General features: G+C 47.1%; 1 protein-coding gene across 1 annotated transcript; it reads right to left on the reverse strand.

Annotated features, from left to right (window-relative positions):
* Positions 1-6,260: 6,260 nt before the first annotated feature.
* Positions 6,261-7,430, reverse strand: LOC134528021 (uncharacterized). Its single transcript, XM_063361190.1, has 3 exons — positions 7,191-7,430; positions 6,939-7,134; positions 6,261-6,403 (listed from the first exon to the last, which is right to left on the reverse strand). Exons 1-3 carry the CDS (start codon positions 7,428-7,430, stop codon positions 6,261-6,263), a joined length of 579 nt encoding a protein of 192 aa, XP_063217260.1.
* Between the last annotated feature and the right edge of the window lie 10,393 nt (positions 7,431-17,823).

Genomic DNA, 17,823 nt, shown 5'->3' on the forward strand with positions numbered 1-17,823 from the left:
TGCACTCGTAACACCACACTGAAAACTAAATAAATCTGAATATGTTCGGAATGTGTGAATGGTTATGCCTATTGCATACTATTTGATGGCAACATAATGACCAAACAAGCAGATAAACATATTTTTATGTAGGACCAAGCTACGGTGTTAATTTTTTCAGATTGTAAAACCTGTTTATATTTCTGCCTCATTGGCTGTGGCGATCTTTCCAACCACAAATTAACCCATCTTGGATAACTTAGGGCGCGGTTACACGGGAGTCTGAACTAGTTCAGGTGAACATGTTCAGCTGTTGAGTGCGGTTACACACAGTCTGAACATGTTTCGTTCGAGGCCATTTCCCATTTAACTTAAACAGGTTGGCAAAGTAGTTCAGATCGACATATCTTCTACATTAGCCTCTGATTGGCTGTTTAGAATATAAACAGTCCTTTGCAGAAATTCAAGATGGGAAAGTGTTTCTGGCACAAGTTCGAGTAATATTTTACCGAATGCAACAAAAAAAATCAACAGATAATTATATATATATTTTTTTAATTGATCCTGACCTTAATTTTCTTAAAACTGAGATAGGTACTCTCGCTCAAAAAATAATAAAAAATAAGTTTAAAAATTTTACTGTGCATGTTGTTTGAATTTCCGATTTGTAAAAAAATATTGAGCAATATGTAAACATATTCCATTTCTGCTGATAATGCTGTATAAACAAGTGAGAAAATCCCGCGTTTTCTGGATACAATTACAAAATAGAGATCAACGACACAGTCATTCGTTGACAGTAGAAAATCGGTTTTAGAGCTAAACACACTTTTCAGCAACTACCGTGTAACCGTACACTTTCGCGTTTGTAAACGTGTTTACTTAAACATGTTCACCTGAAGTAGTTCAGGGTCCCGTGTAACCGCGCCCTTAGAAAATATCAACAGTTTGCATGGATACTTGTGCCACTTCTTGTAGTCTTGTTTAGTCTTACCTGAGTCCTACACCTATTTTTAAGTACATGTGTGATGTAGTGTATTTTTTCAATTTTTGTTTAACAGTTATGAATTAAATTATATTTTAGTACTGAATAAAGAGGTAGTTATAAGTTGGATAATAAGCATGTTTTTCAGTGTGACAAAACCTGATGTCATACATAACAAAACTAATTTTCGAGACATTTGTAAGAAGTACTATAACAAATATATATTTTTTATTTTAGCCACTTCTTGCTATATTTTATCCCAGTTCAGCATGCCAGACATTTAATTGTGTAATTATTTGTAATTTTACAACTGAATTTGACGCTACTCCCGCTGCCTGTCTAAGTTTTTTAAGTAATTGTTAGTTTGAAAAGTGATCACAGGGGCAATAACGGGGGTTCGGCCTCGTGGCTGCAGGCAGGAGCGTGTCGCGATTTGGATTCCACCCGGGCTGTTCAGGCCACCCAGGACGCCTTATAAATAAAAAGTAAACTGGTTGACACGACACTGCACTTTATTAAGAACCGTTACATATACTGGTCCAAGTACTGGCCGCGTCTGTTGTCTGACCGTCGCGGCACGCGAGTCTCTATGTGTAGACGATGCGCGCGACCAGGATAGTTGGCAAAATGGTATGTGCGGGCTTATACTGTGGCCGTTATCAACGCGAAAGATGCGGTGGATAGTCGCGGAGTTGCAATGTTGCACCAGCATATGCAGAGATTGACGTTATTATGCAAAACAGCACATACGAATGAATGTTCTAAAGTTAGTTGCAATTGACATCAGCCGAGGTTTCGGGTGCGATTCCTGCGGCGAGTCTAAGGAGCTGTACGTGAAAATTGGGGTGTTTTCCGGGAGGGTGCCAGGCTAGCTCTGTCGTCTAACCGTGAGTGGGTCGATCGGCCCCAGCGTGTCCCCTAGACTCGGTGGCTTGACTTGGAAAGTAGCGACGGCCGGGTTAATCCCTGCACCGTAGAAAAAAAAACCAACCCGGAGTCGCGTGGGGAGTTGCATTGAAAAAGGCATTTGGTGATGACTATAGTTACCAGTCGTGAGGAATCAGAGACAAAACTTGAAGGCTCCCCACAGTACGCGCACGTCCGCTCCGGGCCGCGAGCTGACCAGAACTGCCTCAGGGGTTGGCGTGTGGTAGGGGGGGGGGGGGGACACTCTCTCCAAGCACCAAGGTTACGCCGCTTGTCTCATTTGGGTGGAGACTTGGCGAGGGGTGCGTTCCGCCAGTAGGAGCCAGTACTGCGGGCTGAGGCCGGGCTAATGGCCTTCGGTCGGTACGACGTCACAATCTAACCTGTTGCGAAACATAAAAGTCCCGAAAAATACGTAGGTCCGGTTAGATACAAACATACAAGTTACAGTCACTTATTAAACAGTTATGATGTGGTTAGATTACACGTAGAAGTTACACATTTAAATTAGATTAAAGTTAGATACGTAGATTAACGAATTATAACTCGACACACGAGGCTGGCTAGGAGCCTTTGACGAGAATGATTACTTGCCTTCGAAGCCTGAAAACTGTGTAAGACTCATTTACGCTGTCCTTAAACTCTGTACAGTAAAATTACGTAACGAGTTGAAAATCTCCCTGTTGGGAATAAATGATTAGTTAACGAGTCGCACGAAACGACGTGCGACTGAGTGGGGTCGGCACAGAGCTGATTAAAGGATTTGAAGAACTTACACTATTGCTGAGACTTGGATGAGGCGCGAAATCTGAAGGCTCAGCGTTCGCGGAGCGACCGACCCCTGCGAGTCCCCGACGGCAACTGAGCGCGAGGGCGCCCTGTGACCTCGCGCCGAGACACGTGAAGCCCGGGAAAACAGCTCCGACCAGTTTTGGACTTAGATGACATATTTTACAATATATCATTATAGAACAATTGGACATAATTTCCCTTGAATTAATTATCTTTTAATTTGACGCCGTCCCCGTTGCCTGATCTGAATTTTACGTGAATTAGAAATGTTTTGATTAACTTTGATCTCAAGGGCGGGGTTCCTGGCCTCGTGGCTGCAGGCAGGGACGCGTCGACAAAGGACTCCCCGGGCTGTTATGGCCTCCCAGGATGCCTTATTAATAAAAACACACACGTACTTTGAGCTGGTTTATTCCATCGCATACTTTACACGTTACACGCTCACGTAACTGGCCGCTTCATCGTCGACCTAAGCTTCACGCACGCCACCCTCTGTTGGCGGACTTGTTACGGCCACACGGTAACCCGGTGGCAAGTACGTTGATAGGGGTTGTTCCCGGCGATTTGCGAGTGGGATGCTCGGGCGAACGGTAAGTCTGTTCCTACCTATGTGAAAGTCTGCGGAACGCAACGTGAAATGCGTGGACGACTGGTCATACAAAATTACTTAATTCAAAACACTACACGACAGTCACTGTGGTTAATCCCGGGTTCGGACTAGGTCCGGGTGTCCCACACAGGTGGTTATACAGTGGCGGCTACTCCGCGTGGTGGCTGGGGCCACGTTACGCTGGGTACGGACGCGGCGGAATCCGGCAGGATATCGCGCTCGCGACCGTGGCACGTCCCAGTTAATGACTCGTCTTAACACTTAGGTTCGCGTTTGGCGCAGTGCCGTGGGCGAAGAAATATTTCCCGAGGTGGGATTTCACCAGCGTGAGGCGCAGGTGCCACGAGGGGTCACCTAATTGATTACGTAGCACACGAAAAGCCCGGTATCGGGCTACACATTATATTAAAGGACCGTGCGAAATCTCGAACAGCCGATTCGGGCCGACCGGGGAGCTGAATAAAACGGTTTAACTATATTTACCTATTGTAGTGACTGGTGAAGTTGGCGCGAAAGTTGAGAGCTCCCCGTGCGTGGGCTGCCGGCCCTGGCGAGTGCTGGATGGCGACTGACTAACCTCCCTGGCCACCCGGGCCAGGGAGGGGGGAAATTCCGCGGGAAAACTGCGGAGCGCGGGAAGATGATTTCGGCCAGTTTAGTGACGATAATGGTTTACAAAATGGGTATTTGATTTACATTAATTATTAGTTATTTTACAAGTATTAGTTTTTGTTTGTTTTCTCAAATGCATGAACTAATTATTTAGTCGCGCAGTGCCACACCCGGCCGGTCGCTTTGCACACCTAGGGGGCCGTGACTGTCGTCACACCGTTCGGGGCACTGCACTATGTTGTACGCACGGGCGCGTTCGAGGCGCGGCACTGATCAGGTGTTGAGGACACATAACGGCCTGTGCTCTCAGAGGGAGCACCGACGACGGCGTCAAATTGTTATTAATTTGGTTGTTTTTGAGTTAAAAGAATAATTTACTGATTTAGTTTAGCGCATTGCCACACCCGGCCTGGCGCTGTAATCGACTTGGCGTTCGTCGCGGTGCACTTTCACCCACTCGGCGGACATCACGAACGGGAGTGTTCGATGCACTTAAGAGTAAGTGTTGTTGTGACATAATGGCCTTTGCAGACCAGAGGGAGCACCGGCGGTTGGCGTCAAATTATGTCACCGAGTTCATATTAATAATCATCGAAAACCTCAAAATTTAAGTTTCCAAGGTTCAAACTATTGCATAATCCAATAGGATGTTTTTTAAAGCATTAAAGTGGAGACCAACACCAAATTAAGAACACATCGTATTATAAAAAGGCGAGAACTATCATATCTCATTGTGCTCCAAAGAGCGACACACATCATTTAAATGATATAAATAAACCACAGGTATATTTAAAGTATCATTATTCAAGTATGATTTCATTTTCATTGAATATTACTTCATATACTCGCATAAGAACTCCAATTAATTAAAAACCATGTTGTTGCGTTGTAGTAGTCGCGATTATCACCCCCCCCCCCCCCCATGCAATGCTTGTCCGAGCTCAGAACTAGGGTCGGGATTCAGGCCTTGTGGCGGGGGGACGAACAACTTCTATCCGCACTACTAGTAAAAGTTAGCAGATTCGGGTACAGTTTTTTTAATGAACTCCTCACACAGTCTCTTTACATGGGGCTACCTGAGGGACAACACCCGTGCACCCACCGAGTGATGCTCCGCTGCACGTGGTTCGGTGGGCAGGCGCCTAGTGCGGGATTCCCCCGTGGTATAGTAATACGTTCGTAAGATAGACTAGCTATTGCCCCCTCTCCTTGATAGTCGGGATGAAGTTACGTTAAGATGTTGGCGACTGAGGCGTTATGTCCGTCCCTCTGCTGTGATGACACGCCCGATGGTATACACAATGTCTTGACACTAAAACCCTTATTTACAATTATGAATATTTACAGGTATGATTCGCAATGTACCACATGTAATCCTGACTCAACGTCGCCCTCGTCACAGTCTACTCGCGTACGACTCGCAGGTTTTCAACTCCTCTTAGCGGCCACTCGTCGCTTGGTCCTAACGAATAGATCCCTGATTGTCCTAAATAGTTCTTTGTACTCCCCACTTATTAAGCTTGGTCTCACCAGTCTCTGCTCTCCGACCCGGTCCTCTCCGCACGTCTCCGTCGTCCTCTCGCCAGATGCCCACTGCCCCAACTCCACCGCGCGTCGCCCCTCGTCCGCCCGTCGTTCCCTCACCCGCGACACTCGCAGTGCTCGGGTGCTTCTGGGTGTTCGCCTCGGCTTCGTCGCCCAGTGGAAAATGTACAAATATTCGACATATTTATGAAAAACATCTAATTATTATTACAAAAAAATATTACATAAATAATACTAGAGATCATTACATATAGGTATGTTCATGTTGTCCCATCGTAATTTTTTATTACACAAATAACACAATAACACTCAACACACTGCATGGGGCAGGGGTGGGTCAGGGGTTGGCGCAGCATAACAGACTTTATGAGCAGGGGAGATGGGTCGACATCAAAATGCCCCCCCCCCTTTACCAACCCATCAATGAGACCACTATGTGCGCCAACATCCTTCTACAATGAACATATTTTCAACAGGTCCCACTCGGGTACGGGCTGCACGCCGACTGGCCGACCTAGGGGTGTCCTGTCGGCATCACACGTCCGGGTGAACCAGGGCAGCAGGTTCATTACGCTGATGTGTAGCTTCTCTCCATGGGTGGTTGTATGAGCCTGTAAGGGGTGGTACTCATAGTCTTTTACGTAGGCCTATGCCCTCCACACCCGAGAAGGCCTCCCTGTCTCGTCCCCCTGTGCTGCGGGTCCCAGCCCCTCCCCTGATGTCTTGGGTCCCTGGACATCTTCATCCTCCACATCGCACAATTTGTATATTAAGTTCACCAACGGTACCTCTGTGTGGTCGTGACCCCATCTAGCCGGGCTGTTCAGGTGCCTGCCGTCGACGTGGCGGGTACCTCCTCCCCTTGAACGACCCACTCTCGTCCGACTCCCTTCCCTCCGAGTCCGGTTCAGTAACCGAAACCATAAAACTCGAGTTGGTCAGGCTGATGTTCACTGGCCAGACGGGACTATACCAGTCCTCTAAAGATTCCGTGTCATCGTTGTCCGATTCCGGCTCAGTGACTCTTCCTTCTCGCCCTACCCCGCCAGGTCGTGGCTTGACAGCTGTGCTACCAAGTTCCTTCCCCCCGATTCTGGTGCCTCCGTACCTCTAACCCTATCACCCGTCACATCCAGTGACCGCCCTATGTCTGGTTCCTCTTCCAGCCTTGGCTTCCCCCCCCCCCCCCCCCCCCCCTCCTGATCCACCGGACATGACACTGCTTTTCTGTGTTGCGATGAAGTCAGACTTTGGCCCCGCCACCTTACACCAGCCACCCTTCCCCCACTAGCCTGCGGGCTCCTCTCTTGCTCCTTCCCGAGGCTCGCATATCCTGTCCGCGCGGCGAAATCACGCGCCTGATTCCTGCGAGACTCGGCGTCCGCAGCCCGCTGCACCCAACTTCGGGCCCCGCCACCTCTCTCCCGCTCACCCCTACATGGCATTTCCTCCCTGACTGCACCTGCCCCCTGGTCTCCTTTGGCCCACCCTGCGGCCCAGTCATCCTGGACTCCGGCTGGTCTCCTGCCTGACGAAGGTCGTCCCTATGTATTTTCGCAGGTCGTCCGCTCGGCATCTGTACCAGGTACGTCGTGGGTCCGAACTTGCGGATGACCTGCCTTGGTTCGGACCACTTTGGTGCAAACCCGGCTTTGAAGTCCTTTGCCTTGGATGACAGGTGGTGCTGCCGCGCATGCACCATGTCGCTGGGTTCCAGTGGCGGGGGGAACGTCCCGTCACCGGCATCGTCTTCCGGATGTACGCCTCTTGGTGCTGGCGTGCCTGTTCCCGCATAACTGACAGCTCTGTTCTAAATGCCTCCCCCAGCTCCCCCTCCGTCGCCGCGACGAACACTTGGCACTCGCCGGGCAGGGCCAGGTTCTGACCCTGGACCAGCTGCGCGGGCAAGTATCCAGTAGCGGCGTTGGTACGACGTCTAAGGCAGTACAGCAGGTTTGGTATGTGCACGTCCCACTTCATGTGATCGTTCCCCAACCGGAGACGGAGTTGAGCCTTGACCTCCTGGCACTATCTCTCGGTTGGGTTGGCCGAGGGTGGTATGTGGGGGTCATGTGGTGCTCGATCCCCTACGTCCTGCATGCCGCCCGCCAACGGGCACCTCTGAACTGTCCCCCATTGTCACTTAACATCACCATAGGATAGCCAAACCGGGGGAACACCTCCCCCTCCAACAGCGCCACCAGTGTACGCGACCTCACATAGGAAACCGGGTACACTTCCACCCAGCGCATAAACAGATCGGTCACGACCACCAGGAACCGTTTTAATAAATTCTCACTTTATTGCTCTACAACCTAATACATCACTAACCATCTCACTCACATAATATTCATTACATCACTTTGTTTACACACCCCGAGTCCTATTATTATTGCTCGTCCTTTTTCTCTCCACACGCGTGCCAACCTCTGTCTCCACAATTCTCATGCCGGGTGCCAACTGACACATATCAACAATACTAAACATAACACAACAACACTAAACATAACACCCTTCACCCTGGTTTGACAGTTGCCCTATTAGGCCTAGTACTACTCGACACATCGCCTTCGTGTGTTTGATTCCCCTCACGGCAAGGGCCCTGTTGTGGGTTTACAAGCAGTGGTGCGCTGGCCTCAAAACCTCTGAACTCTTCTTCCTCCTCTGGTGATTGCGGCCGCTGCCCCGGCGGTCGCCCCTGCTCTGCTCCGTTAGGCGGCCCTGGAGACCGTCCTTGCTCTGCTCTGTTGTGCTCCCCTACCTGCCGCTCCACTTCAGCGCTGGAGGATCCTACCGCGGATCCTACCCTCTCACCCCCTGCTTGTGGAAGACTCCTGCTAGCATCATTTCCAGAAACAGCATACCTACGGCGCAATTGATCAATGTGCCGTCTCATGTAAACTCCTTCACTTGTTAACACTGTATAAGAAAGGGGCCCTGTTACGCCCACCACAACAGCAGGAACCCATTTCGGTCCCCTACCCATATTCAAAGCGAATACCAGGTCTTGGGAAACAAACATCCTTGGAGGAACTGGTTTGGTCTTCTCCTCTTGCTTGCTTTTCATTTTTTTACAAAATCAGGATGCACCCTGTCCAGGCATGTTCGGAGTCGCCTCCCCATGAGAAGTTCGGCTGGGCAGGCTCCAGTTGCTGCGCACGGCGTCACATGCTGCATTAATAACATCCTTGCCAAACGGTGCGGTAAGTCTGCCCCATCCAACCGCTTAAGCGCCTCCTTCATCGACTGAACCATTCGCTCAGCTTGACCATTTGACGAAGGATGGTATGGAGCAACCTTGACCAGCCTAATACCATTGTTCCTTGCAAAACTTATGAATGCAGCAGAGGCAAATGAAGTTCCGTTGTCACTCACAATAACATCGGGAATACCGTGGGTTGCACACAACGTACGCATAGCCGTTATGACACTCTTAGCATCTGTGGCCGCTACCGGTAATACTTCCAACCACTTCGAGTACGAGTCCACCACGACTAAGAACACTTGCCCTCTGATAGGCCCTGCAAAATCGACATGTAGCCTGGACCACGGTTTCCTGGTCCATTCCCACGGGTGATTGGGAGCCTTGGGTGGACTATGATGGGATGATTGACAGATCTCACATTGTTGCCCGACTGCCTCCACATCTCGGTCAAGTCCAGGCCACCACACGTAACTGCGTGCCAGTGCCTTTGTCCGGACCACTCCTTGATGGCAAGCATGTAGCGTCTGGAGGATGTGCTTGCGAGCTTCTTCCGGAATTACCACACGGTTGCCCCACAGCAAACAACCTCGATGCGTGGTCAATTCATGTTGCCTCTGAACAAACGGAACGAATTCTTCCGTCACTCTTACAGTAGGCCATCCTTTCATGGCCCAATTGTAGACCCTTGACAAGGTGGGATCCTTCCTGGTCAGCTCGGCGATCTCTTGTGCCGTTAAGGGAGGAGTGTCAAGTGCTTCTAGGAGAAGTACTTCCATTGGTGCTGGCACAGGGTTTTCATGAGTTACGCGGGGAAGGCGACTAAGACCATCAGCATTGGATATGCTTGCTCCAGGTTGGTATCTCAACACAAAATCATATCCACTCAGCAGTACACTCCAACGCAGCATTCTTGGAGAAATGATGTTTGGCGTAATCTTGTCTACCGTGAATAGCCCAAGCAGGGGTTTATGGTCTGTGCGGATCTCGAAATTTCTTCCATATACATAGTTGTGGAACCTTTTCACACCTGCAATTATGCTAAGGGCTTCGCGATCAATTTGCGCATAATTACGTTCAGTGACTGTCATTGTGCGAGAGTAGAAACATACGGGTACTTCATCACTGTTGTCATTTGGCTGACAGAGAACAGCCCCAACCCCATACTGTGAAGCATCACATGTCAATATAAGGTGTCGATTTGGATCATAATGTGCCAGCAAGGACTCTGATGTCAAAAGGGCCTTGGTACCTGCGAAAGCCTTGTCATGGACCTGTGTCCATTCCCACGGTGACTCCTTCCGAAGCAGCTGGTGCAGGGGCTCCGCCACCTCAGCCTTATGCTTAAGGAACGAATGGTAGAAATTCAGCAGGCCCAAGTAGGCCTGGAGCTCTCCCTTGTTGGTGGGGACCGGAGCTTCATGAATAGCAGCCACTTTATCAGGGGTTGGACGAATTCCTTTCTGATCCACTATATATCCAAGAAAAGTCACCGCAGATGCTCCCAATACACACTTTTGTGCCTTCACATGGATTCCCGCTGCACGAAAACGCTCTAGGATCTGCCTTACCCTGCTATATAAATCCTCCATGGATGTCCCCTTCACCAACACATCATCAAAATAGGGCAAAACACCATCCATGCCCGCCAACAAGTCCTCCATGAATCGCTGAAACTTACCAGGGGCTACACTAACGCCGAACTGTAGGTGGTTCACCTTAAATGCCCCCTTATGCGTAACCAGCGTTTGGGCCATGGCCGCACTTTCATCCACTCGCAGCTGTTGAAATGCCTGAGCCAAGTCGATCTTAGCAAATACTGTGCCCCCATAAAGCTTGGTTAGCAGTTGGTTAATGGGAGGGATAGGGTACAGGTCTTTCTTCAAAGCCTTATTGATGGTGCTTTTATAGTCCCCACAAATTCTCACTTCCCCATTTTGTTTTAATACTGGAACAATAGGGGTACCCCATTCAGAATGCATGACGGGTGTATAGACCCCTTGCTCTACTAACTTGTCAATCTCACGTTCAATCTTTGGCAGGAGTGCGAAAGGAACAGCCCGTGGTTTCAGTCGCAGAGGTCTGACTTCCTCGTCTAACTGAAACCCAATGGGGGGGGCCTTTGTACTCTCCCAACTCTGCACTGAACACATCAGGAAAATCATTGACCAAGTCGGAGACCGAATAACTTACTGTGAGAACACCTCTAACTTCTATTCCTAGCGCCCTCATCCAGTTCCTACCCAGGAGCGATCGGTGGTGCCCCCTAGACACAATTAATAGCAGTTTACTCTTCCGCAATCCATACGTCACGTCAACTTCACAAGTACCCAGCGTCTCTATAGCATTCCTACTGTAATCCTGTAAGATCACTGTGCTCTTCTTTAGTACCTGTGACCCCTGGGGGTAGATGTTTGAGAAGGTGGATTCATCAACAATTGACACTCCCGCTACTGTATCTAGCTCCATTTCCACTGGATAACCTCCAATAAACACTGTTGTACCAAACTCAGCAGCCCCTTGCACATTGACGTTCCAAAGATGATACACTTGGTCTTCTGTAGAGCTTGGAATGCTATTCACTTCCTCCTGCCTTTGCTCCACCTGATTTACATTGCCCTTGTTCTTATCAGCCGCCTTTGCTCTGCAGACCTTTTCAAGGTGGCCTATCTTCTTGCAGTAATAGCATTCTACATTTATAAAACGGCATGCGGCCCTGAAATGTTGACCACCACAACATGTGCACTTAGGTGTCTTAGAATTTAGGTTACGTCTAGGTGCGAAGTTCCTGTTACTCACTTGGTCTACCCTCACAGGGATGTGTTCCTTCCCACAAGTTGCTTCCTGTGCTACATAATCGGCATTCACAACAGCTGCCGACGCACCACGAATGTCACGAGTGTTCTGGTATGCAGCCTCGGCAGCAAGGGCCCTTTCCTGGGCTTGGGCGAATGTCAAAACAGATTCAGACAACAACCTTCGCTGCACCGTTTCATCCTTCATACCGCAAACAAAACGGTCTCGTAGAGTAAGGTAAAGGTTATTGCCGAAATTGCAATGTTCGGCCAGCCTTCTCAATTCGGCAATATACTCCGCCACACTTTCATCTTCCCGTTGATTGCGACGGTGAAATTTAAATCGTTGATAAATTTCCGATGGTGTAGGCGCGAAATGGTTTTTTAACAGCGCCACTATCTCCTGGTACGTTTTAGTGGCTGGAGCAGCTGGCGAGATTAACGACCTCACAACACTATACGTTTTTGGGCCACACACACTTAAGAGAACAGCACGCTTCTTCTCGTTACTTGTGACTTCATTAGCTTCAAAATAAAACTCTAAGCGCTCTGCGTAGGCATCCCAGGTCTGTGGATGCGCCACATCAAATTCTTCAATGTTACCCAAGTTAGTCATGATGCTGGTTGTATGTGATACCTATCTATTGTATACCATCCTCGTCGCCAGTAATAAATTCTCACTTTATTGCTCTACAACCTAATACATCACTAACCATCTCACTCACATCATATTCATTACATCACTTTGTTTACACACCCCGAGTCCTATTATTATTGCTCGTCCTTTTTCTCTCCACACGCGTGCCAACCTGTCTCCACAATTCTCATGCCGGGTGCCAACTGACACATATCAACAATACTAAACATAACACAACAACACTAAACATAACACGTTTCCACTTGGCTGTTCGGGGACATGGTCCAATGATGTCAAGTGCTACCGTCTGGAATGGCTGCTGTGGCCGGCGGGGTCACTGTTGCTCCTCCCCATGTGACCTCCGTGCTTTGCATTGTTGACACATATGGCATTGGCGGACGTATTCATGGACGTCGCGCGTTACACCCGGCCAGTGGAATGACCTGCGCACCCCCCCACTATTGTCTGGTCAGCCCCGCGGTGTCCCGCTAAGCTGTGATCGTGGAAAAAATTAAGCACAGCTGCTCGTGCTCCCTTCGGCACATGCGTACACCAGGTCCCCATGTCCTACATGAATCCATTATTGTTAGGGCGTCCGCGTCCCCCACCTAGGTCCTCTTTGCTGTCGTGTAGGGTATCCACTGGCCCTGGATTTGCCTCAGGCACGGGCTGCGCAGTAGTGTACAGTACTGTGGGCCAATGGCGTTGCCTGGGGGGGGGGGGGTGTTAGGGGTTCAAAACCCCCCCCCCCCCCCCTAGCACAAAATCTTTATTTAAATATCTTATTCATCACTCAAACAAATTTCATATTAAAAATTAATAAAAATTTTACCATTACAATATTTTAATTTAAGTACCAAAAACCGCTAAAATAGCACTTTTTTACAACTTAAAATCCAAAATTTTACCGGGGGAGGACTCCCGTCCCCCCACTTTATTACGGGTGGGCCATGCTTCTTAACACCCCCCCATACACAAATCCTGGCTACGCCACTGCTGCGGACGCTTTGACTTCCGCGGCGGCGTGTTTCCCACCCCATGGTGGTACAAGGTCGTCCCAACTGATTAGCTTTTCCCGGGACATTTTCTACCTGGAAGTCGTAATTCTGCAGTGTTATGGCCCAACATACAAACTTGGACTTTCGTCCTTGCATGGTATTGAGCCACTTCAGACACTAGTTCTCGGTGCACACGGTGAATTTACGACCTTCCAGATGGTGCCGGTATTGGCTAACCGCGCACACCACGGCCAAGCATTCCTGCTCGTTGACATCGTACCTCCGCGCGGCCTGGCCGAACTTCACGCTGGCGTACTCGATCACGGGCAGCTCGTTGTCGGGCCCGACTTGGTACAGCACGGCTCCCATACCCACTTAACTAGCATCAGTCTGCAGGTACAGGAGCTTGTCCGGGGTCAGCCTCGCCAAGGTATGACAGTCGCGTAACAAACCCTTGACCACGGTCAGTGCGCGGTCCGCCACCTCCGTCCACTGGTACTTCGTCTTTGGTGATAGTAGGTCGGTCATCGGTGCCATCACTGTGGCGAAGTCTGGGATTAACGACCTAAGCCAATTCAGCAGCCCCAATAGTCTCTGCAATTGTTTACATGTCTTGGGTACTGGCTTAGCCGCAATCAAGTCCAAGTGCTCGGGTAGCGGCCGGCACCCGTCCGCACTGACAAGGTGCCCCAAAAACTGCAGCTCCGCTGCTCCGACATGGCACTTACGTGGATTGCAAGTCAATCCATGTCTGGCCAGCTGCTCCAAGACCATGGACAAATGCTGAGCGTGCTCCTCCCACGTATCAGACCAGACAATCACATCGTTCAGGTAGGCTGTGACGAAGTCGCCAATAAACCCGTCCAATACGCGGACCATCATGGTCTGAAATGTCGCAGGAGAGTCCATTAGCCCGAACGGCATGGCGCAGAACTGGAACCTGCGACCGTCGGGAGCGGTGAATGCCGTCTTGGGGCGGTACTCTGGGTGGACCAGCACCTGCCACTATCCGGACTTTAGGTCAAGTGAAGTGAAAATTTTTTCCTTCCCCAGGCCAGCCAGGGCATCAGCTATGTTGATGAGTGGTGGCGGGGCAGGAACAGTCAATGAATTAATGGGCCTAAAGTTCACACAGAACCTTAGCAAGCCATCTTTTTTTTTTGCCATAAATATGGTGCTATTGTACGGTGACTCGCTAGGTTCTATGACGCCATCACGTAACATGTCTTTGATTTCTTCCTGTATGACCCGCCGCTCACCTGGGCCAAATTCAAATGGTTTCACAAAGATAGGGGCATGTGGCAGAGTCGGGATCTTATGCTCGGCGTACGTGGTGCGCCGCACGAGGTCCGCCTCTGGAAACACCTGTGGTTGCTGCTCCAACACCTCCTCCAACAGGGGTGCGTACTCTTGCAGCACCTCGTTGCGTACTCCTGCCAGACCTATGGATGGGGACGTCGGTGGAGGTCGTGGTGGTCCGACGCTGTACAGAGTACGTCGCCCTTGCCGGCCCACGTGCAGCTTACCATCGCCGATGTCGATCGCTGCGTCCTCCTGGACCAGCCAGGGTAACCCCAGGATCAGGTCCTCACGCAAGCCTGGGATTGCCAATGCGGTGGTCTAACTGAGCTTACACTGTATTAACACATAGGCAGGCCTCATACTGCTTCTTTGAGTCAACTTTAGGGACCTTTCACACTAAAAAAGAGACCTTTCACCTTGAAAAAGGGACTGAACTAGGAATGAGAAAAATATGTGCTACCAATGAAAAAAAAAAAAAAAAAATAGTTTTTATGCTGCCTAAAGTTAAACCAAAATGTTATTCAAAAGCTTTTTTAAACAATGTTTCATCTATACAGAGATATTAATTAGATAGGGATTTAACATACATACATTTTACCCAAGTGTAAGTTAAAAAAAGTCATTCAAAAGAATTACGTTTTTTTTTTTTTTAAGAGAAACCTGTACCACTAACCCGGTTAAGATCAAATAAAAATGTTAACTTATTTTAATTTGCGTTACATGTTAGTATCTTTTTAATTTTATTCAAATTTGTTGACTAGTGTTTTTGATTTGACCCTGGCTGAGGTATGGCTAAATTTAATTTTTAGTGGAAAAGTATAAATTGCACATTTAAAATTTTTATACACAGTGAAAAATCCACGTACGAAAAGTACTTATAGCAGTCAAAACATATAACTTTTTAAAATCTACTACACAGATTATTGAAATAAGACCAATCAAGAACACAGTGTATTGTTAAGTTACATAGATAACAATTAATTCACATTGATAAAACAGTTCATTTACAGTTTCATTCTTTTTTTTTTTTTTTTTTTGGGATCTCTCAAAAAATGAAGTTATAACAGATGAAGCTTTATTCCCCAATGTCTTCGCATGCAAGTATGTTTCTTTGTTAGCTTTGTCCTCTTAAAGTAATAATCCATGAGCTACATGTAACTCTTCAAGGCTTTTTCTTTTGAGTGCAGAATCTATACACGAAGTTTGCTGATGGAGTTTGTCAGCTGCATTCTTTTTTTCAATTTCATACTTTATTTCCACAACCAAATTTTTTTTGCATATTATCAACCGTCTTCTTCTGTTGTTGATTTTCTATCCTGGAGGTTTCTTCTTCAGAAATTTTTCTCTCCTCTCTTTCTTCAAGGAGTTTCTTTGCTCTTAGTTTGGTTTCCTCTAAGTACTGATAGTATTTGCTTCTTGCACATCTACCATATGCTATTAGCTCTTTTGTGATTGGAACACAAGCTGGCTTATTACCATAAAATTTCAAGGCATCTATAACATTCAACTGTGCATTCAAAGATCTTTCGTTCATAGCAGCTGTCTGTTCTGTAATCACATTTCCAGATGTTGAGAAGCCTCTTTCAACATCACTATTACCATGTGGTAATGAGAGACAGGCTTTTACAACCTTCGTAACTTCCGTGTATTTTGAGTCATTCATTGTATTCTTAACCTTGAAAACTTTTTTCCAAAATGTTTCAAGGTCTTGGCCATTTCCTGTAAATATTTCTGTTTTAATCATGTTCCACTCATCAATCAGGCAGTCTGTACGGACATCAAAGGGCATCATTTTTTTCACTTTCAGAAGTTTCGCTGCACTACTTGTAGCTTTACAAGTTTTCAGATCCAGAAAAGTCAAGTCATGGAGGATTGAATTTTTTCTTATGTTACACTTCTCCTGAAGGTATTTCCCTGACACAATGAAGTGTTTTTGAACTTTCGACTTGAAGGTGAGTGCTTATACTTCAACTTTTTTAAGCTCATTCTTGACTTCTTCACTTATGTAAATGTTCTGAGGACTTCTCAGAGAAATGCTACCAAATGAAAAGTCATGATTTGTATCAAGTTTACAAACTCTATTAATAATTTTGGTTAAAAGTTCCTCTAAGTGCCTGTACAGCACATGAATCATGGGAGTTTCTTTTTTGAAAATCAAAGAGTACTCTGAGAATATCTAAGCACTTCAAATGACGAAGAGGATTTCAGCTTTTATCAAAGGATTTTTCAGGCATGAAGAAATTATTTTGTAGGACTGGCTCTTCATCAGCGATGGCTTCTTCAATGGTACAAATTCTAGAAAGTACTTTGTTATGGCATGCCACTCCTCAAGGAGTCACTCAGCTGCTGGTCCTAGTGTCAACCACCTTGAAGAAACATGTTTGATAAAAACTTTGGACTGAAGCTGAAGATCATGCTGGATATTCTGAAAATCTTCAAATCTAGCAGAGAAATCATGGAAAAAATTGTAAGCCAAAACAAGTTCAGACACAGAGTCCCCATATTCATCAAGCCCTTTTGCAAATGCATTGTAAAGATAGTGAAGGTTACAAGTTCATATTTGCACAAGACCACGCCCTCTCAACTCTGCAACTTCGTCACTCAGCAATCTAAAAACCTTTTTGTTCACATTTGGCCCATCACTGCACAGTGTCACAAGTTTAGCTGGAGATAAACAGCTGTCTTCAAGCATGTCACTTATATTCTTCTTCAAATCCTCTGCAGTTGCACTTCCAATAAAAAGTGTCTTCAGGTGTCTGTCTTCCACTTTGCCAGACTTGTCAGACCAAAATCGAATTCTAATTTGCAGTTCTTTATGTCCACCATCATTAGTTGTCTCATCAAAGCATAGGCTGAAATATGAATTCCTTACATCTTCAACAAATTTATTCCAAAAATAGGGCCCAAGTGCATCTGATACAATGTATGCAACTTTAGCAGCAGAAAAAGTAAAGTTTGTAAGATCTAATTGAGGAAACAGCTTGGAATATTTCTTTGAAATTGGAGCAAGACACATAAGAATAATGCGCAATAACACATTTCATTGCCAGGATGAGTTCTGCAGAAATGGAAGCATCCTTCTCACTTATCATCTTCAGTGTTCTAACTGTAGACTTGCCCATATCATGATATCCTTCACTGCTTCGTGCTGCCTTCTCTGATGAACTAAGTCCTGATGTTGAAGCACTTGAACACACTCCGTGACCTTGTCCTGATGTTGAAGTACTCAAACACTCTCCATGACCTTGCAATGTTAGTTTTAACTGAAAGGGTCCAAGTTTTATTTCACAATTTTTTAATGTTTTTTTTTGGCTACGTGTTGGCTGATATTTTCAAAACCTTTGGTAACATTTATTTTACAGTCACAAACAACACACAACACTTCAGTATCACTTATAATTTTGGTCCATGTCTTGAGTTGACACTTACCATTTCCATT

The sequence above is a fragment of the Bacillus rossius genome, chromosome 1 (assembly GCF_032445375.1).
Source record: "Bacillus rossius redtenbacheri isolate Brsri chromosome 1, Brsri_v3, whole genome shotgun sequence".
Taxonomy (NCBI): Eukaryota; Metazoa; Arthropoda; class Insecta; order Phasmatodea; family Bacillidae; genus Bacillus; species Bacillus rossius.